The sequence below is a fragment of the Paralichthys olivaceus genome, chromosome 5 (genome assembly GCF_024713975.1).
Source record: "Paralichthys olivaceus isolate ysfri-2021 chromosome 5, ASM2471397v2, whole genome shotgun sequence".
NCBI classification, from domain to species: Eukaryota; Metazoa; Chordata; class Actinopteri; order Pleuronectiformes; family Paralichthyidae; genus Paralichthys; species Paralichthys olivaceus.
The window spans coordinates 5,660,737-5,683,249 of NC_091097.1; the positions used below are offsets into that span (position 1 = coordinate 5,660,737).

The 22,513-nt window shown below is 40.3% G+C and overlaps 1 protein-coding gene across 5 annotated transcripts in view; it reads right to left on the bottom strand.

Moving 5' to 3' along the window:
• Nucleotides 1-390: 390 nt before the first annotated feature.
• slc1a9 (solute carrier family 1 member 9) overlaps nt 391-22,513 on the bottom strand; it is a 31,168-nt gene continuing 9,045 nt past the window's right edge. For 2 of the 5 annotated variants that reach the window (XM_069524491.1, XM_069524490.1), the window contains exons 3-12: nt 14,733-14,888; nt 13,946-14,098; nt 13,319-13,572; nt 10,283-10,388; nt 10,021-10,147; nt 8,167-8,400; nt 7,217-7,411; nt 4,021-4,155; nt 3,424-3,856; nt 391-2,929 (exon numbers count right to left, since the gene is read on the bottom strand). In XM_069524491.1, coding sequence (XP_069380592.1) covers nt 2,747-2,929; nt 3,424-3,856; nt 4,021-4,155; nt 7,217-7,411; nt 8,167-8,400; nt 10,021-10,147; nt 10,283-10,388; nt 13,319-13,572; nt 13,946-14,098; nt 14,733-14,883 — 1,971 coding nt within the window. In that variant the 5' untranslated portion in view covers nt 14,884-14,888 and the 3' untranslated portion in view covers nt 391-2,746. Of the gene's footprint in view, nt 2,930-3,423; nt 3,857-4,020; nt 4,156-7,216; nt 7,412-8,166; nt 8,401-10,020; nt 10,148-10,282; nt 10,389-13,318; nt 13,573-13,945; nt 14,099-14,732; nt 14,889-17,042; nt 17,206-18,889; nt 19,063-22,513 lie in introns of those variants that run through there. The other 3 variants (XM_069524489.1, XM_020094151.2, XM_069524492.1) reach the window with 3 other exon arrangements.

Below are 22,513 nucleotides of genomic sequence, written 5' to 3' on the forward strand. Positions count from 1 at the left end.
CGTCAGTCCTGCTTGCAATTACCCACAGTGCCCTTATGCTGTCTGGGAAGAATGAAAAGGATTGACGTCTTTCTGACCATCTGCCTCCCTCTGATTCCTCTCCCATCCCTCACTCTGTCCTTCCTCGCCCATCTCTATCTATTCTTTGAGAGGATTAAGTGTGTTTGTATCTGCGTGTTTTTCTGTCTCATCAATGTGTAAGCGCAGCCTCTTGTGTAATGTGTGCATTTTCGTTTGTGTGTCAGTTGCAACTTTGTGATCCAGTAATATCTTTGTCTGCAGGATTGTCTTTAGTCACCAAACTGACGCGTGTCCCCTTTGGATTGTAAATCCCTCCACAGATTGTACAACTCACTTCAACAGCGGAGAAAACAGAAGAATCACCAGTAGTTATTTTAAATAAATCTTGGAAATTTTAATACACATATGCACACAACCTGGACCAGTCTGAGTTAAGACTTGAGGATGTAGGGATAAGTGAATGCTAGTTTAAAATGAAAGGCAGTTCAGTGGGACAGAGGAGACTGGTGACGTTATTTTACAGCATTTAACTACTTGAAAATGATAAATGAAGAACGAGTAAATTTAAACATACAACAAAATCAATACAGCATCTTGCATATTGCTCATCATTTCAGTCACCAGACTACAACAAAAAAATACAAACCATAGATAATATAGACAATATTAACATCAACAGCGACTGGTGTTGGCGAGGAAATCGAAGTGATGTGCGAGAAGAGCACCAAGGATAAAAATATAGAGATGCAAGAAGGTAAAGGAATACAAAAATAATGTCTGCTGGTCATGTGTTTCTATCATTTACATGAACCTGTTGTGTTGCTGAGGTCATTTGAAGCAATAGTTTGACATTTTGGGAAATGCACTTGCCTTTCTTGCATAGTGCTAGAGTGATACCTTAGATACCGCATGTTAATATGAAGCTATAACAAGCAGCTGGTTAGCTTAGCATTGCATAAAGACTAGAAACAGGGGGAAACAGCTAGCCTGGCTATGTCTGAGGGTGACAAAATCTACCTACAAGCCCTTCTCAATTCACATTGAATGATGCATCGTGGTTTTTCACACATTTATGTCCTGGGCTACTTCTTGGCTGCAACCATTGACTGGAAGTTACTGCTACCAACAAAGCTTCAGACGAGCATGGTGTTTATTATGACAATGAAAACAAAGCTCAAAAATATTAATGATTCATTAATCATTTTCACAACCTGGATTAGAGTAAAACTAATTAAGACATTTCCATTGAGATATGTATCACAAAAATTACACTATCAAGTGCTGTTGGCTATTTTTCATCCATAATAAATCAATAAAATCCATCTAAATCACCCTCAACAGATGATCTCTAGGAAAATGTACAGTATGTAATGTAAACACTGAACTGGATTTACTGAGGAGATTGATCGTTGTTGTCACATGAACAGGGGAGATTAACAAGCAAACATTGTCTTTTACATTAACCTCATGAGAGACGAAACCAAAGATCAGCGACAGTGATACACTCAAAACAACACAGAAACTTAAAATGCATGACAAACATGAAACATAAATGCCAGTGACGAAAACTAGATTAAACATCCTTAGGTTGTCTTGACTGAAACTAACCAAATACATTTGACTAAAACTGAATCAATTAAGATTAACAGATATTTTTAAGGCTAAAACTAAACACAAATCAGGCTAGCTGCAACACCCCCAGTCTTAATCTTTGTGGTAAGCTAAGCCAAATATTTGCTGGGTTCATATTCACTATAAAGAGTTTAGAATAATTTCAGTTTTCTGACGTAACATTTTTCAACCAAACAAAAAAGCTTATGTCCAAAAATGTCAAACTATTCAGTTGTAAGTTTAACAATTTCACTTTCTGCAAAAGAAACTCAAAGTAGAAGAGAGGGAGCCGAGCAAAGGAGGAAGTCATACCTTGCGGTTGTGCTTTAAAAGGCTGGTAAAAACACCAACATACTTTTCTCATCAAGAGCACAGCCATAATCCGACCCATAAAGTGAGAAAACCACGTAATAATGACGTTATAAAAGGGAATGAAATGAGTAAACTGGGGAAACAACTCCATTACAAAGGTGCTGTATATACGTTTTTGCTATCGCTCACCAATGTTTTCATGTGTTATGTTATATCTATTTATTTACATGTTTATAAGAAACATTGCAAAATGTTTTAGCTTCACACTAAAGCTTTCTCCAGCAGTGGCAAACAAGGCTTTTGATAAACTCTTGTTATGCTTCTACTTATATCCCTTCTTTCCTCCTTCATTGCTAACTAGCTAGCCCCAGCCCGTCCTCTCTCGTAATACCACTTTGAGATAGTGAGTCACTGTAGCGTCCACTTTGCCCTCAGTCCAACATGAGAGGATGAAGAGGTAACTCTGCCTAAAGGACGTATTCTAACCTCTTAAGCGATTGCAAAAGTTTATATACAGCACCATTTCTTGGGTTCAGCTAACCAGACAGCTAAAATGAACAGGTTGGTTTACAGGGTTCGTTTCAGGAATGTTACAGTGTGTTGTTATTTAAAATTATTGATCATTCCTGTCGATCTCACGACTCAAAACAGATAAAAGAAGTAACAATGCAACCAGCTAGAAATCCACATGTGACCTCTGCTGGGCTGGTGCGAAAAAGCTGAGCTGTGCACTCAAGCGGGAAAACTGTCGTACAACAGAATCAAATAGCTGGGGAAGCTTTTCTGCGGAAAAAAAATCCAATCATGGCAGGTCGCCCAGTGGAATGGCATTCCTCCGATCATAAGCAGTGTCATCACTCTCCTCGCCGTCGCTTACTTCACCCAAAACCCTCTCTCTCTCGTCCTCCTCCTCAGTTTCACTTTCTCGCCTCAGTCGCTCCCGTTCCCGGTCTCGTTCTCTGTAGCAGCGAGGCAGTGTGGGAATCTGAGATGGAAAAGAGACACAAATGAGACTAGGTAGACGATGCAGACTGTACCAAGTGACTTACACACTACACCTTTACAAATGCACACAAGGTAAATGTTAAAGGGATAGGGTTTGGAGACATATTCATTTGAGCTAAAAAAAAACCCAAACAGGAACAGAAATTCAATTAATCTATGTAGCCTTCATATATCATAGACTCTGGCACCCCATATCATAACATGCTATAGCACAAGATACTGTATTAAGAGATAAAAGCCTTCAAAAAATCTAGATATATGTATTACTTTATTTATGGCAAATAACAGAATTTCTTAAGTATACGCAGATAATTCAGGTGTTTACTGTGTGTTCTCATTATTTAAAAGATAAAGTAACAATATGACGCATCTCAGAATCTCTTCAAGGCATATCTAACGTAACCTTGATTCACAGGGGAACCGGTAGTCTGAAGCATTATGGTACAAAAAGAGGAAGCAGTGGTGCATAGATACCTGGTTATCATGGCTCGGCAGAGCGCAGTAGCCCGCCTCCGTCCTGCGGAGGAGGCGTGGTGAATGACTATGAAAAGGTCGGGGAGAATGGGAGCAGACAGAGCGCGGAGAGGGAGAACGGATGGAGCGGGGGGATGGAGATCGGACAGAACGGGACGGCGAGTGAGTGATTGAGTGGGACTGGGAGAGGCCATGATGGTTTTGTTTGGGTGGGCGAGGGGAGCGAGGTGGCAGGTCGGGCGGTCTAAGAGGGTCGACCAGGTCCATCTCCGTGAAGATTGGCGGCGGAGGGATGAAATCTAGCTCCTCCTCTGGTTGGAGCATTTGCATTTCTGCTGCGTCAATTTCGGCCAGCTCTGCCTTGGACAAGTGGTCCACGATGCCGGCACCAAACGAATCGCCCACCACATTGATGGAGGTACGCATTCTGTCACTGAGTGGACAAACAGTATCAGTGTCAGCGAGTGAAATTATGAGAATCGCCATGAGTTGAACATTCTTACAATTCCTCTCACAAATGTTTCTTTTTAAGTTCTTGAGGAGAAGCTGAGAAGTCATTCATTACTCATATCAGTGCCTAACAGACACCTGACTCACAGCAGCCAGTCCACAGCGATGAGCAGACTGATGTCCTGAGTGGGCAAGCCGACCGCCGTCAGGATCAGCAACATGGTCACCAGTCCAGCACTGGGAATACTGGCAGCTCCAACACTGGCAAGGGTGGCGGTCATACTGTGGAGGAGACAAGAAAGCAGAACCACCTTCATATTGAAACAGAGACCAGGGAAATGTATAATTAATGTGAAAAGTCAAACAAGACCTCGAAGCACAAACCCAAAAGAAGTGCATGTTTTGTGAACTTGAACTAAGACTACAGATAACAGACGGCCTAGACACAAGTTCTGTCTGAGTTTCATTGAAACATGCCTGATAATTTCAAAGTGATCCTATTAAGTTTAACTTTTGCCCTGTTATAATAATAATGATATATAGCACCTTTCACGGGACCCAAGGACGCTTTACATACAGGTACGTAAAGCATGTATGTTTGTGAGGACAAGACAGAAGAGTACAGAAAAAAATGATAATAGAAAACAGGACAACTGTTGTTGAATAACTGTAAAAGTGACCAGACACAGTTATCACACACACAATTCCTCTTTCATAGCAGACATGCAAAAAAAGGAGAGTTAATTTGTTCAATGTGCCAAAGGTGAATCCACGTTAAAGAAAAATGAAAAAAAGTTAGCATGTCATTAAAAGGACCACTGACAGAAAGACAAACAGACCATGGTGTTGTCAGTAACCAGAAAAGTCAGAGGTGAAACAACATAATAGTGGAAATCACTCACATACTGGGTTGAACAGCCAATCAGAGAACTTAGCGAGTACTTTGGCTGCTGATTCAGCATGCCTACTCGGCTGAATGGCCGCCAAAAAACCCAATAAACTTGGTATATAAGAGCCTTTAAATACTGGATACCATTTTGAATCTTCAATAAAAAAAGCGTGTATGACTTTGCATCATACAGGGTGACTGCAGGTTTCAACAAGTTAAAATTAAGAACATAATTAAAGAAATTTAAGACCTAGATCAGGTATGGTACACTTAGGTACACTTCACTGTAACTCAAGAAAAGGTGAAATGTTATCTCTCAAACTACAGATAGAGACAATTGGTATCTACAGTCTTTCTCACAGACAAGCAGAGTGTCTGGAGATCAGTTCTGAACGGGTCAGTTATCAGTTCCACGTCAGTCTTGTTTGTAGTTTTATAACAGCAAGTTAATATCTGTGTCCTTGAGAAAATACTACAACACACAGAGACATTACAAACTATCACTTGCTGACACTGGTACTCATTTTAAAATGCAACATATAGCTTTAACATATTTAGGACTTTTTAAGAGCCAGTGGAAACACTGATAACTGTAGGTTGACTGGAGAGTTAGGTTTATTATAAGGTTAGAGTAAGTTAGAGTAAGTTGTATGTTTTTTGTAGTAGGTTTTATGTCCACAACAAAACAAAATCTGTTAATGTTGCCGGACTTAAAACCTTAATGCTCAGAAAAATGCAGCTTGTCATGAGATGTCTGCAATTAGAGGAATTAACAGTTCATGTTGGTCCCAGATGTGACTTCAGGCCAGTTTGGACACGGCTCAAAACTTTGATATTCACTGCATGGTGCTGTTCATCTGATCTCAGCGCTCCGTGTTCCCAACACAATCATTCTTGACAAACTGCAGCGCTTAATATCACCCCACACAGCACATGTGGACCTTATTTCAATAAGCACACAGAACGTTTGAAAATTAGATTTCAGAAGTTGTTGAAAGACCAACAATAAACAACATCAAAGTCCTGAGGATTATTTGTAACCCACAGCCACAAAAAGGAGAGCGCTCCATGCAGACTGGTTCCAATCAGATCTAAACGTTTTGTTGAAACCTCAAAAATGGGAAATCTCATTATTTTTTTAACTGCGTTCATTCATCTAGACTCTTCAACACAGCACACTAACTATATTCAATGCAGAACAGATCACATGAACATGTCTTTTGTATTTTGTTTCCACTGGTTACTTCAAACACTTAATTACAATCAGGGGAGAATTACATGAGAAATATTCAAATGCAACACAGGAGTTACACAGCATGAAGCCCAGTGGATTCATTAAAACTCTCAGTAGTTAAACAGATTCTTAAAACCACTTGAATCTGTTTGCAAATAGTTTTATGCACCATCCAATAAAAATGCTAAAATAAATTCCCCACCATCAAGTCTTTAACATTAAAATTATTTACACTTTAAATGTATTTCATTTGTTAAATTGTTCCAGATTAAAAACATTAATTGTGCACAGCAAAAGTAGTCCATGATTAACAGGAAATTTTATAATATAACCAATACAAATAAAATAAATTATTTTAGGCTGAGGTTCCAAAACTGTTTTTTGCATAGCAAGACATCATGTTGTGAAACTGCCATAGGGGGGGGGTTAATGTAACACACACGTTAGGTCTAGTTGCAACAGCAAGAGCAACACTGTGCATGCAGACCGAGCAGATACAGCAGAGAGCTAAATCAGGATCAGTTTTAAATACAGAGCCTTATAAAATGCTTTTAGACCATTTTTATTCAGCTTTTTGGTGAATTAAGAGAATTGGTTTCTTGCAGCCTGGTAGCAAATGTTACATGGCCCAGTTCAGTGACTTAAGGGGGACACTTTTTCGACTAGACCAATCACAAGTCAGTCTCAACTATCAATCAAGATGTTTCACCCCGTTTTTAGCATCAAGTAATCAAACCAAACTAATCAAAAATAATCATCACTGTGATAAGAACTAGCTAAAATAAGTGAAATCATTGTTGTATTTCACATGTACTTTGATTTTCTAATTTGGTGTATGTCCCATACACAAACATAGAGGGGATGAGTTTTATGACCTATACTGCAGCCAGCCACCAGTGGGTGATCACGACACTTTGCCATCCTGCTTGGGGACCAGCCATGTTGTCCATCCTTATATACAGTCTGGTCTGGGCGTTTACTGTCTATGGATCAAATTCTACTTTCTCTTCTCTGCATCTGGCCTGCCACTGGATGAAATGGGTGTGATTGTCATATTCTGGGTTTTGGGAAGTTTTCACAGTTGCACAGTTCCACAAACTTTGATGTCAGAAATGTGCGAGAGGAAGGAGTTTGCAAAACGACCTTTACTGCTTTGGACTTTGAAGACTGGAAATTCAGCCATGTTCCAGAACAAGAGCTACATCCACCATGTGCTTTACCTGACAGTAATAATCTGTCCGGCGTCCAGGGCGATGTCATTCATCTGGGCGATAAAGATGGCTGCCACAGCCTCATACAGTGCGGTGCCATCCATGTTAATGGTTGCACCTATGGGCAGCACGAAGCGAGTCACACGTTTATCAATCTTCAGATTTTCCTCCAGGCAGCGGAAGGTCACTGGTAACGTGCCTGCACTGAGAGCACAGGAAGAAAAGGTGTACAAAGAACAGGAACAAAGTTTCTGCTGCAGGACATAAAAAAGGTAGACAGATAATGACAGAAGTGCAGTGGTGTTGAAGAAGGTGAAGGATAAAAAAAAAAAAGTAGAAATTTGAGTCGCCTGACAGCCTCCTCCTGACAGCTGGTGGAGGCCACTGTTGCAATCCTCCAGCATGTGAATTAAAGGAATTTGAATCCTGGCCCTGCTAAGCTCAGGTCATAATATAATTAGAGAAAACGATGATAGGATTACCCATATTCACTAAAGCCTCAGTAATGTGCCAAAGTGACAGTTGGTTTCAGCAGCAATGCAGAATTCCAGGCTGGCCCAACCAAGCCGAGCCAGGCAGGATGCAGCGGGGGCCAGTTTGGCTGGTGACAACTAATCCAGAGGCTCAGACATTTACAACACAGGATCTGTCTGACATGGACTTGTCCATGATAGCCTGTGTTACACACATTTGGCTCTGCCCTCCTGATCTGTCAGTTTAGTTGTGTAAATACAGAATTTGCCTTTAGTCCTTTCAGATTTAACCCGAATGGCTGAAAGGGAGCAGCAGGCCACGGCGATCAATCATGGTTACTACAGCAGCTGCTCAAGGAATAGATGCTGTAAAAGAAACATGTGACACACATGTGTTAACACATGCCCAAACAGAGAACTTGCACCCACCCCCCCACCCACACACACATAAACACACACACACACACTTCCTGCAGGCTGACCTACCTGCTAGCAGTGCCCAGCGCAGTGATCCAAGCTTGGAAGATTCCAGAGTAGAAAGTAAAGGGGCTTTTTCTAGTGATAGCAAAGAATATAGCAGGTAGGATCAATCCTCCGTGGATCACCAGGCCCACGATAACAGTCACCATGTACATGCCCAGCTGCCTGGCCACCACTTCCAGATCCCCGATGGCTGCAATCTTCCCTGCGATCAGAGAGGCAATGCCAAAGGGGGAGTACCTGCAAAGAGTCAGAGCTGCAATATCAGTTATGAACTTATTATTTCCTAATATAAAGTAATCTCAATAAAAGGGCACATTCTAGGGTTACACAAAAAATGTGCAGTTCATTAACTAGATTTGGTCTTCAAATTTCTTGTTTTGTTGGATGAACTGTCAAAAACCCAAAGATTTTGTCAATTTACTGTAAAACAGCACAAGGTGAGGCACCAAACCTTCATATAGATTATTACATTTGCTTGAAAAATTACTTTAAAACTGACCTGAAGGGTCTGAAGAAAGTTTTTCAAACTGACATAGTGCTTGAAAGCTAACAGTGAAAGTCTTTCCTCTTCGTATCGTCAGGAACGGATGGATCAAGTTCTCTCACCCTGCTGCTTTATTATTGATTCCATGATGATTTTATGATTTATCGGCAAAATACTTAGAGCTAAAGAAAAAGAATCATAATAGATTTTTTCTATTTGTTCTTCACTCATGTTAATGTGAAATATCAGACCAACACCTAATTAATCTATATTCATCGTCAAACATCTTTTCTCTGCTTGGGGACGTGACACATTCTTGGATCTCTGGTTTCCAGCTCTGGAGTGCAGTTGTTCATAAAAACAGGCCGCTGTGGGACTCATGAATTAAAGCGGTGTTTCCCCTTTAGGCTCTTCCTTGTGCAAGTCAAAGCAGGTCTCACGGTGGCAGCGGCCTGCTCACTCAGGTCAGCTGCACACTGAACCCTGCGGCTGGCATTCACTGACAGTTGTTTGGTGGAGTATGTCATGTATAATTTGATGGATTTGTTCCTCGTATGATACATGTTTTTGTATACACTGGACTGTGTTTGCCGAGCTCCATAGGCCTGTGAGTAATCTGTTTATACTGAGTGAGTGATACGAAAAAGGACATAATTCCTTTGGTGTCCAGCTGCACACGTAGATGGCCTAGGAGAGCTGTGAGACAAGCATCCTGCTGTTTTTCTTCCAACCGCCTACCCGCTCCCTCCTTCCCTTCCCTTTCCTTCCCGTCTCTGAGTGCCTCGACACTCTCGCTCTCTCTGTGCTAATAGCCGGGGGCCCTGCAAAGCCTCAAGGCCTGCCCCGTTCTCTGAAGGCATGCTCTCACGCGCATCTTTCCAAGTCCTGCTGTCCCTCCTGCCCGCATTTGCCTTCTGCTCTGCTGCCAAGTGGCTCCTCTGTCGTTGGTGGATTCATTACATTTTGGAGATCTTCCACCCCGCCTCCCCTGGGAACCCACAACATTGATCTGGGCCCTGGCTCCTGCTCCTCCCCAACATACCACAGACTCCAGCATGTCCCAGGGAAACCCTCTCCCTCTCCCTCTCTCTCTCTCTCTCTCTGTCCTTCCATCTGTCCGTGTCCTTCACTAACAGTCTTCCCCCTCTTCCTTCCTCTCCTTTTCAGTCTTCACTTTGCACCGCTGGTTCTTGTTCCCACAATTTGTATCATTTACACCGTCTTCACCTTATCAATCACTGTCGCTGAGCTCCTTGTGTGGTATATTCTCCAGAACGTCAAAGCAATGCAGCCGCTGCGCGACATGAGCAAAGACAGACGCATGTTGTGTACGCAGCACACAAGTATGCACGGAAGAAAAACAAGACACTGACCACATGATCATGGAAACCATCGACATGATAATTTCATTGAGGATGTTGAAGAAGTCGCACATGATCTTCCCGCGCTCGCCCATCTTGCCCATGCAGATCCCGAAGGTGATGAAGAAGCCTATCAAACCTTGAGGAAGACACAAAGCAGCATGTCAGCGGAAATAACTGTGCTGTTCTCCATGCAAAAAAAAAAAAGGAATTTATATTTGAGCTTGATGACATTATTGAACATGAAGCAAAAGCTGCTCCATCCTCAACTCACCGAGAACGTTCATGCCCCATTTATACTCCAGTTTCTTTCTGTTCACTAAAATGGGCTCAGTCTGGTTTGATGCTGCGACCGGCACCTTTTTTAGCACCGTCTGAACCTGAAGACAGAACAACACTGTGACTGATCAGCTGTTCAGACAAAAACTGAACAAAGGAAAAAGCCTTATTTTGTTGTGTAAGCGAACAAAAGCTGCGAACAAAACAGCACAGTCAACTCTCAATTGTGTTTAAAAAAAAAAAGCCAAACAGAGAAGAGATGAAAGACAAATAAAGACGAATAACAGGAGGAGAGGAAGGTTAAAGGTTGAAGAGGGGAAGGACGATTCCTTCCTGCTAAAGCAATTATGGCTTTTGTGACTTCAATGAATCCCTGATGAGCACAAACAATAGAGGCAGTAAAGGAGAGATACAGACAGAAAAGAGGGAGAGGCACAGAGAAAAAGAGAAAAAGGAGAGGATACCACAGGGAGGAGAGAAGAGGGGAGAGAGTCTATAAGCTCATATTGAGCAGGGCCCCCTGTTCACCAGCAGATGCCTGACTGTGGTAAATAAGGATATGGTGTTACAGATGTAAAGAGATTAGCAGTAGCAGAAGGGCTGACCCTCACCCAGTCAAACACAGGCAACTCCTTCTAATCATTCAGACATACACGCATGACAGAGAGAAGGGGGGGACAAAAACACAGGATTTGGAAAGAAGAAGGCAACTGTCGCCTCAGGATTGAGACTTGGATTATCGTTTAAAAATGATCAGCTTGGATAAACAGTAGCTGTCTCCGGAGTCCTTCTGCTCTTCCACCATTATTCAAATGAAAAATACTATAACAGGGCATTCAGATGGTAAATAAAACATTTTTTGTAAAGACACAATGTGTGTAGTCTTAAGCAGTTTTATTTTTGGTATTATTGTACCGCAATCACTCAATTATGGTTGATTTAACTCTGTTTAAAGAATATGCCAATTCTTTATCCAATTAATTGTTGTGTTTAAGTGTTTAAAATGTGGACAATATTTAAAAATGTAAATATCAACTTATTCAAGCTCACCTGAGTCTAAAGGGATTTTTTAATCAGTCGAAAATAATTTTAAATATAAATTTTTAAAATATTTAAGCTACAATGTTCAGAAATAAAGACTGAGGGAAAAACACAAACAGAAACAAACTGATGACATCAGCTTGTGATCGATTAAATTCAGTTGTATGTCTGTCAACTAATCACTGATTCAGCAGCAAAATAAATGTGTATATTTCTTCAGTGTTGCCTTAAAGTCACCTTAAATTGTACAAATTGTTGTTTTCTTTACCCTGGAATGGGACCTTTATATTTACATTGGAAGCAAATCCTCTCTATGGAGGCCGCCATGTTTTTTTTACAATAGTCCAAACTGGACAAACGAAACATCTTTTGAGTTTTTGTGAAAACTGAAGGCTATTAATTATGCAAATTCACAACAGGATGTCACTAAATTCTACACACTGAACCTTGAAGTCATGAGCTTTATAAATGGTGGTTGGTGAACTTTGTTACCTTGGACAGAGATAGGCAGGCAACTGTTTCCACCTCTTTCTAGTCTCTCTGCTAAGTTATGCTAACAAGCTGCTTACTGTGTATTTACCATATACACAGCTATTGATCCTGTTACCTAATGCTCGACAGAAAAATTAGAATGGTACTCAGTAGATACGTCAAGATCCCCTAAATTCTATCAAGCCGCACAAAATATCTCACACTCAGATATCAGTTTTCTCTATATGCTAGATTCTTTTCTTCAAGATCCATGAATTTTATACTGGGAAATGGTAAAAATATAAAAAACGCTCTATCTCACAATGTTTTTCCAAATTGAGTTCTTTCTTGGCCCATGTCCCATCCTTCCACCCATTTAGTCAAAATCTGTTTAGTAGTTTTACTGATATACAAAATAATAACTGCTCCTTTACCTTGATGTTTACATTTTAAAGGCTACACCAGAAGGCAGCCTTGGCCTTATGGTCCCTTTGTAGCCAAAACCCTCTGATTTAAATCAAGCCTCCACTCTTCACTGTTAACCAGCACATGTAGAAAACATCAAGTATGAAGTTTGGAGGACGAAAGGACGCTCACCAGTCGTTAACAACTTCCTGCAGCTCCTTCTTTATGTCAGTGCCTTTCGCAGACATAATAATTATTACAACTATGATCTTTTCATGAGAACTTAAAGGTACAGTGTGTAGAATTTTTTGATATCGAGTGTTGAAATTGCATGTTGCAGCTGAACACCCCTCACTTCACCCTCTCCTTCCAAACATGAAAGAGAACCTGTGGTAGACTTCAGTTGTCATAAAACTCAAAAGGTTTTATTTGTCCAGTCTGGACTAATGTTAAAAACATGGCGGCCTCCGTAGAGAGGGTCCCCTCCATTTAAATATAGAGTATTTGAATATAAAGGGCCTTTTCTGAGGTAAAGAAAACTACAATTCATACAATTTAGATGAAATGAACTAGTGAAAACATCATGAGGATTATTCTACATTAAATTTCTGCCAATATTTCCCTTTCACCTAAATCTTACACACTGGACCTTTAAAGGGATCTTTTAAATATTTTATGCAAATTTAAAATGTAATAACTGTGACAATCATTTTTGGAAACAGGTCCACTGAGGAGCACCTACGAAGCTTTGGATCAACCATTTAAACAAACCTATGACTGTATCACAATGTGCATGCATGAGTCAAAAATGTATGTTCCCTTATCTGTTGACTAATTAAATAAGGGCTGAAGAAATAAAAACACCCAGCAAATTATAGGAAAAAAGACAGATTGAAAAGGTCTAAAGATAAACTTATGTTGCAGGATTTCTTCCTCATCCCAGGAACCCTCATTGGTTATAGAATTGCAGATGCTTGAAACATGCTGGACATGTTAAGGAACCTCTCATTGACGAGTCGTCATTATTCCATTTATATTCAGTTTGTATTTGATGCTTGCAACTCTACAGTGTGCGCAAATGAAGAGCCAGAGAAAAAAAGCCAGAGTATAGTACCTGTTGGATGCAGGCCTGCACCAGGTTCTCAGGGAAGAGGTTTCGGAGCAAGTCAAGGAAAGCGTCCAGGCTGTTGACTTCCTGGTTCTTCTGGACCGAGCTCGCCGAGCCTCCCCTCAGTTTGGGGTTCCCCGGGTGGATCCCCAGCACCAGGATGACCCCGAGGATGGCAGCAATTATAGTGGTGGACATGTAGTACACCATGGCTCTACTACCCATCCTGCCACTGGAGCGGGCATCTAAACCAGCCAGCCCTGAAAGAGACAGATTAGTGTTTGCGTTATTCACCAATAATCAAAACGATCCCTGTAAACGTCCTGGAAGTTTGACACTTGCAGTTACACATGTTTATTTGCATTGTCCCTTTTTAATATTCTACCAAATAAAATAAAAAGGATGTTCAAAGCCATATAAAACGATTTCATTACTAATCACCCGTGTTTGTTTGTTGGTTGGTTGGCTTGTATGTTTGTTTTTAACTAAGATTACAACTGGATGGACAACCCTGATCACCAGTTCAATTTTGGTGCAGCCCGAGGAATCTATTTTTCACTTTCATTGTTTTTCATGATACATTGCGAAATTATGTTTTCCACCCTTTCACTGATTTCTCAGATATCAAATCACCTGTGATGAGACTCGAGATGATTAGAGGCAGGATGAGCATTTTCAGCATCCTCATTAGGATTTCTCCCGGGAAGGAAACCATCGTGAGGGTGGAGTTGTCTGTCACCTTCATGTACCGCAGCAGCATCCCAAACACAGCCCCCATAACGACACCTGACGAGAGGAAGGAGTTCATTATTCCTGGAATTTTCTGGTAATCGGTAGTGTTGAATTTAAGTTTTTGTTAACATAAACCAATGTACTTAAAATATTAAATGATTACTTTTTTGTGCTACAATAATTTAGCTAAATAAGTAGATTTCTCCTTTCAGGAACTATATGTTTCAAGTTTGTAATTTATTGGTAGACATACAGGCCTACTTTAGCAGACCTGAAGGATCCTACATGTAAGAGGCCTTTGACTAATGACAAACATGTAGCGTAATGTAAACAGGTTTAAATCTGGGTGAAAAATGAGGGACAAAAATAACAAACTTCTCGACTTTGTAGGGCTTTTTTTGAGACAAAGAACACTGCTACGCAGAAACATACCAAAGTGTTTACAGAGGCATACCAAAGACAACAACAAGCCTAAGATGCCTCATGGGAAAATGATTACGGAGTCCTACACTTAGGATTGTGCATTTTCTGCAACACATTTGACAATAAAACTGACCTCAGCTCAATCAGTAAAGGATGTGGGGATTTGGGATGTTAACCAAAAGCTGAAATTGTTCTTTTGTCAACAATTATAGCCTTTGAGCTCACTGGACCCCTGAGTTTTTAGAGTTTCCTCGTCCTTGCGTACCCATGACAGTGAGTCCCAGCAGCAGGTTGTGGGTGTTGCGGCTGCAGTGGCCTGCATCTTTGTATGCAACCTCTGTGTTGTCATCTCGCTGGTTTTCTTCTTTCTCCTTCTTGACTGTGTTGGACTGGTTGGCTGTCGTCTGGTTTGTCATCCTGCCTGTGGAGACAGTGGGAGAAAACATGCTTCAACATTCATCAGGGTGTGTTTGCCTGCACACTATTCAGCATTTCTGGCTCATTAACTAATTTATCAAATGTAAAGACTCTAGATTGTTTATAGACCATGTTAACAAAACATCTCTCCGGAGGCCAATGAGGGCTGGCTGATCTTAAATGGGGATTAGGGACAACCAGGGACACCTTCCACTCACCCAAACAACAACTATGAGTATTTGGCCTGGGTGCATAAAGGAAGTAAGGAAGCATGACTGCAGGCATCCCAAACACGGCAGGCGATGGCCAAACAGGACATGAAGAAATAACTTGAGAGATGTAATCTGTGCATCATCCCCGAAATGGGAAAGGCAGCATGCCAGGATCTAAACACAACACAATCAGGAGCTACTAACAAAGGAAGAAATATAGTTATGAATGCAGTTAAGAATGAGTCAGCTAAGTGGACCCTGGCTGTAGGACCATCTGTGACCAACAGGTGGGACAGGTCTGAACACAAACTTGAGTGGAAGTTACTTAAAGCTGGAATGTGGGATTTATATATATACACACGAGCATCCATTATATCCAAAACCTTTGCAAACAACCAGAGTTCTAAATCTGCAGTCTGTGACGACATCAAGTTACAGGAACTACGAGCATGCTGGAAAAACTGAAGGCGTGTCCAAGAAAAGTTTCTGATACTCAAGATAAAGGAGGAAATAAAGTCAAAAACAAAGCAATCACTGGCAGGAACAAACACAGATTACTATTGGTACGGCTTTTCTTCATTTTAGAATGCTGAAAGAAGAGAAGAAGACTGAGGTCAGATACAGATTACAGGTTTGCATATGATTACTACTTGGAGAAGGCTACTTTTAGCTGATCTAAAAAACTATTATTGTCCTGAAAGTGTAAAAATTTATCTGTATTTGACAGTGTTTGGGCAATTCCTTTCACTGCCAGAGGGGGGAGACAAATGTTCTGCACTGCAGGTTTAATGGCTAAATCTATATCGAAAAAGTATGTGAAAGACTGAAGCTGCCGTCAAGCCAATTCTCTTCCTGTTTTAATTTGGTATTTATGTTTTTATTTCCATGACATGAGATATTTGCTTAAGGCCAAACATGTGGCATTTGATGCGCAAAATTGTGATGCAATGTCCTGTGAGGTATGAGCAAGGGGGCGCCACTGAGCTCTCATTCATGTCGTTTTATATCTATATTTAAATAGCTTTGGAACCACACATGTCTGAACACAGAAAAAGTCAGAGAATCAAGTCAATAGGATTCATCACCAGTGTAAGTACATAAGGATTAAGTATGATGTGTTAGGGCTGGAGGATGAAACAACTTCAATAACTATAAAAATCAAATTTTGATCAACATAAAAGAAGTACAAGCACAGTAAGGAGGTATCACTGATTTAACTTTTTATTGAGTGTTTGTCATAAAGCAGAGTTTAAAACCACAACCTCCTCTCAGGAACAGAAATCTTTAAACTTAACATAAATATGTCACAATTATCATAATTATCAACATTGAGTGATATGAAATATTTTATCTCACTGTAATTTTGGCCATATTTCCCATCCATATGATACGTCTCCAAATTAATGATCACAGATGATGTAGCTAAATGTAGTAGAAGTGAAAAAGACAACAATGTTCTCATCAACACGCAGGTCCACATCCATGACTTGATTATTTTGAACTCTCAACCTTGAGCCATAAAACTGTCAACTGTTATAATTATTACTCAAAGTCTATTTCAGCTCCTGTTCGTCAACACAGGATTGTGACTCAAGCAATACAACTTCCCTCCAAGGCAAAGCCATCACCTACAACTTGGAGAAAGCGTCAACGAGTAGGAATGCATCCGCTGTCCAATAACACTTGTCCTTAACAGAGACCCCACCACCACCATCTCTAAACATTAATCATATGTAAACACATCTGGAGAGCAGCGCACCCAGCGCCAAATCCCTGTCAGAAGTATGAATGTCACATTTACAAACAGTCTGACTCAGTGAGACAATTGCAATCAGACATGATTATAATCCATCAGCTGAGTCGATGGCATTTTCAGCAGCAGCAGGAATACAGTCGCACACATTCCCCAAATGACAGTAGACACAAGGGAGCATGAAAAATGTTACCTACTAGTTTGTTGTCACGCTCGCTTTCACCTCCACTCTCTCATCTCCTGCTCTTTCTGGCCATATCTCTGTCCCTTGCTAGTCTCTGCAGCGGTCACCAGTCCACGATTTGAAATGTTATATTTTGGAGGCGGGGAATGCCCTGCCAAGTTTCAATTGCGGAGATATAATCCTCGTTGAACAGAGTACTGAGGAGAGGAGGGGGAGGGGGTTCCACTGTTATAGTCTTCACAAATCCTCTTGTCAATCCTTATGTCATTCTTCACATGAATGCTGTTTGGCAGCATCAGTCGACCACGTTCACCTCAGTTGACTGGGGGGGAATATATGCAAGGTTTTGACGGATTTCATATTCGGCGACCATGGTGGGCACATAAAATCCTGTCAAAACCTGATGGGCAAATTCAAATTTGATTGTAGATCATTTTAGTATCAAGGTTGCTTATTCCACGGCAAAACGGACATTTTAGAAATGCCGGTTATTCTGCAGTAGTATGCTCTTTAGAGTACCATAAGGATGATCTTTCAAATACACAACTGGAACGTCAGCAAGTAAAGCGCCCAACAGTCCATTTAAATTGAATCAAGCCGCACTAAATACCACACTCAGATATGTCACACCTGATTTTTTTCATCGGGAACCATACATTTTTCTCAAAGTTTTTTGAATTGCTCTGTCTCGCAGCATTAAAGAAAAAGATTCCTGCATCTGCCTGCTGATCCAGATCCACACCAAAATTCATTGAAATTCTTCCCTGAAGTTCCATCCTTCCACCGTTTTGTGTGGAAATATGTTTGGTTGTTTTTGTGAAATCTTGCCAACAAACAAACAAACAATCCAACCAACCAACAAGCTGACAGTGGGGGGAAACATAACCTCTTTGGCAGAGGTAGAAATTTAAAGTGTTGTCTGTTGTGCTACAAAATCATACAATAAGAATAAGGCTGCCTGTCATCATCTCTGGGAATGAAAGCTGGATATTAAACCTTTGATCCCTGAGCAGGTCAGAGGGAGGCCCTGAAATAATGATGCAACAGCATGTGTCCTGCGAACAGGGCGGCGCTGAGGAGTGTAAGCTGCAAGGACATACTCAAGGACCTGAAGCTGTTCCGTAAATCTGTCTTCCTTCCCCAACACACAGATTATTTTCCTGCTCCAGGAAATGTCAGAGCTGCCCATGGATGAAACGTAGCTGGCCTCTAGCAACCAGAGCTCTTACTGGGCTGTCCCAGTGGCTCTGTTCAGCAGAGGAAAATCAAAACCCTTTATGGCCTTTTGGGGTTTAATCTGGTTTCTACATTTCTAATGAGATGCCTGAAAAGTTCTCAACAACTACAAGAAACAGATGCTGTTCAGAGCATCAGAGTAATGGAGCAACTTGTTATAGACTGGCCTGTTACGTCATGTTAAAGCTTAGCATCTCCAGTAAAATGCAGGGAGTCAAGTCAGCGAGTTCAAACTGTTTGGTCAGGCAGATTACAGTAAATCCTTGATTCCGCAGCAACATGACACAGGTATTACAACTCTGCAAGGTGGGCTGCAGCCGGAGAGGCACAACCCTTTGAAAGGAAATCTAGTCTTTGTGAGAGCTCTGGAAACACATGTTATTAGTGATGAGAGCCAAAGAGAGAAAGCAGAAGGGTTAAGGTAGGATGACTTCAAAGTTGGCAGGTACACGGCTGCAAGACACAGCGTATCCCACAGTGACTTTCAAAGTAATAGAAACTGGATAAACATGAGATCCTCAATGAATAAATATCGTGGCAGTCACTCAGACATATGATGATGACATATGCAGAGCGTGATAACCATCACAATCAGTTTCAACATGCAGCCATGTACTTACGACACATCTTCTTAATTGTCATGGTTTCCAGGAGGATGGGCTGGCGATGACAGAATGAGTTAATCTCCCAGAAGAGCAGGCTTTGATTAATGGAAATGAGCCCAAGCTGCTGTAGATATAGGTGCACATACCATTGGGGCAGGGCGACACCGCAAAACTACCTCCGATATCAGCCTGGCTGTCACGGGATGGTCATGTTAACCCCCCACTCATTGTATCCACTTATAGTTGTCCACATTAATGATCCAACCAGGTCTTAAACCAATCACAGATGTTGATCCAAGGGATCAAAGGGATGCATGTTGGCTATACGTACAGATATTACTCCCCCCTCCCGTCCAATCTGCCTGCTTCTGACATGACAGTGATTCTTTGGCTAGCTCTGACTGTTTGTCATCTTTCTATTTAGCCTTTAAAGCCAAAACCAATAAAAGTGATTAATCATAGAAATTGGCATCAGCGATTAGCACATAGGAAACCTCCAACAGCATTGCTGGCGACTTCAATCATGCAAATTTAAAGATTAAAGTTAAAGATTGTTTTATGCCAAGCTGAGAGTAAAACATATACTGGATATTATTTATATGATGAGTGCTCACTCTTACTTCTAACACACTGCTGTTTGTACGATTCCATTTTTAGTTTACAGTTTTTTGTTTTAGTTTTTAAATTATAGCATAAATATGTATATTTGTTGTATGGTTATTGATTTGTGCTTTTTCTTTCTACTTTACATAACTACACATCATGTCTACCTTTTTACAGATGTTACTGATTAACTGATAATTGGTGAAATGATAAAATAGTAACTGGCAATGTTCTAATGTATCAACATCTAATGTTTGGGTTTAAGTCATTTTTCCACCAAGAAGTGAAAAATAGGCAAAAATATTTGCAGCTTTCGACTTCTTACAGACAATTTGCTGCTTGTCTCTGTTAGTGAAATTAATATTTTGGGGTTTTAGACATCTGAGGACATCATCTCGGACTCTAGGAAGCTGAGAAGGTTTCATTTTTTACATTTAACAGACAATTTAGAATAAAAAAATACCAATCATATTTTCAGACAGTTTTACATAATATATTATCAATAGAACATCTATAATTGAATAGTTTTAAATTCCTGATGCTATGTTAACAGAGGAAGATGTTGAACATGAATATGACTTTATTGATGTTGTCTTGAGGTGTGAGGATGTTCATATTTCTATAGCAAAACAGAACTACCCACTGAAGAAATACAAATTGTGTAGCTTTTCTTTGAATATGTTTAGTTTATGAATATCTATTGTAATACATTGTCAAGCAGGCTTCCACATGTGTGTGTGTCTATAACTGTGCGCTGGTGTCTGTGTGTCTCAGAGGATTATTTCCAGTGGTTGATTGTTTGGTGTGAGCTTTGCAAAGGGATCGAGATATAATCCCCTCCGTCCTCCCCTCGTTCACCAGAGGCAGATGAGGATGGTCACCGCAGTCGCGCTACAAGACGCTACATGATAAACTGGTCTCAAACACACACACACATCTGGTTGGGAATAAGTGGAATATGAATGAGGGCTATCTTTGCCAAATGCCCGTGTCAGTGTGCAGTATCATGAATTCATACACTTTAAATATTTTTTCATTAATAAGAAAGACATGCACAGATTGACACCATATGAACAAAGTGGAAGCAACCTCAGATCTCTATATTATCTTAAACAGGACGTGTTTGCTGAAATGTTTTTAGAAACATTAATTTCATATCAATTCAGATTTTTCAAAAATATTACATGCCTGTTCTAAACGTGGGTATTAATGTTAATATTAGCGCTTACTTTGCCTCTACCTAAAGGTGACTATTGACTTTAACCACTTGAGCCCCAAGCATACAGTGTAGAAGACACATCGTAACCATGAGCTCATGAGTTCCATTTGAAGGCAGCAGAAATAACTAGAATGTGGCGGACTTGCATGATGAAGAAGAAGAAAGGAACAAGGTAACTTATTAACTAAGTAGCCCTAACCGCCATCTTGTTTTTTTCTCTGATTGAATTACAAAAACATTATCTGCTAAGTTTGTCAGTCAACGTGCAAACTTAAATCAACAATATGCAACTTTTTACCTTACAGCAGCTTTGGAACAGGGAGAATATTTCCTCTTTCATTCCCAGTCCTAAACCTGAACATCTGTTCTAGCTCTTTGTAACTTTTGTGAGTGGGCATGATCTCCTGAGAGTAATGTAACTGACTATTATACCTCTTTTATGTTTTTTCCCCCCGACGTGTCATTTTTGACAAACGCACCAAGAACTGAGGCGCTCTCTCAGTTGTGTTGGATCTACCCAGTGAGAGGTCTGCTCAATACAACGATACCTTGTTTTTCCACTACATGAAAACCACTTAATTGTTCGATCATGGAAGCCCAACAGAATTAATACAATAAGTGGCAGCAGAGGGTGCTGTTTCTAATTAAAGGTTACATAGTGTTGCTTTAAAACCATTTTTTCTCGTTTTCTCTGTTTGTGTACTTGCTGCTCTCGTATGGGCCATTTTCATAGATTACTTGTTCTATTTCCTTTTGCTAATACACTGTATAATAAACCTCTGCAGACAAATATTCAACACACACTTACTGTCCATGCAGTCAAAGCAGAGCCAGACCTAATTCCCTCAGCATATGTGCAACTGCCATGAAACACGTGTCTGCTCTGTGGCTTCAACAGCAGGAGGGTTAAACGACGCGCATTAACCCTTCCAACGAGGGTCAGTGTCAATCACATCCAGACATACTGAGGTAGATGTGACCACACGTGGGTCAGTGTGGTCAGTGCACGTCCTCACTTGGCATGTCTTAAACCTTGAGCGGTGTTTGCTGCTAGAAAAGGGATCATGTGACATTGCATTTTTATTTTGATTGATAATAAAATAATCAGATTCAGCAGGAAATTCAGATTATATAAATATTATTATTCATAAGTTGTTTCCTCTTGTTTTAGTATTTAGCATCAAATTGTATTGATAATCTGTAAGGCACATTTTTGCCAAGCTACCAATTATATTTCAATATTTTACTTTTCCACTTCAACAGTATAAAACCCAAAGATATCTATTTTCAAATTATATAAATACACATCTTGGAAGATGAAGAGATTATCAGTATTTAGAATAATCAATTCAAAAGAATTCTTGTTAGCATACAATAAAATGTTAACACATTCAGAATTCCCATTACAGCCTCTACAACCTCCCAAAGCTCAATGCGACTTCCCCCTGAAGCTAAATTTATGTTCAATTAAAACAGAGAAATCATCACATGGTCAAAAAAATTACCCACTGATAAAACATTTCAGCATTAAAGGGAATTAATTTAATATAAATTGTATACTCTATTAAATGTTAAAAAACTATATAACATGCCTGTGACTTAATGTAACGTTTTGTGCAACCAACAGTCCAAAAGCCAAAGATAATTCATCTAAAATGAGAAAAGAAGCAAATCATCACGTCTGAAAAGTTTGCACTGTGAAATTCCAAGTATTTGCACGTGACAATTGACTGAAACAGTAAATACAATGTACAAAAATATTTCAATGATGTAAAAGAAGGGAACACACTGCCAGAAACCTTCATGATTTGCATTTA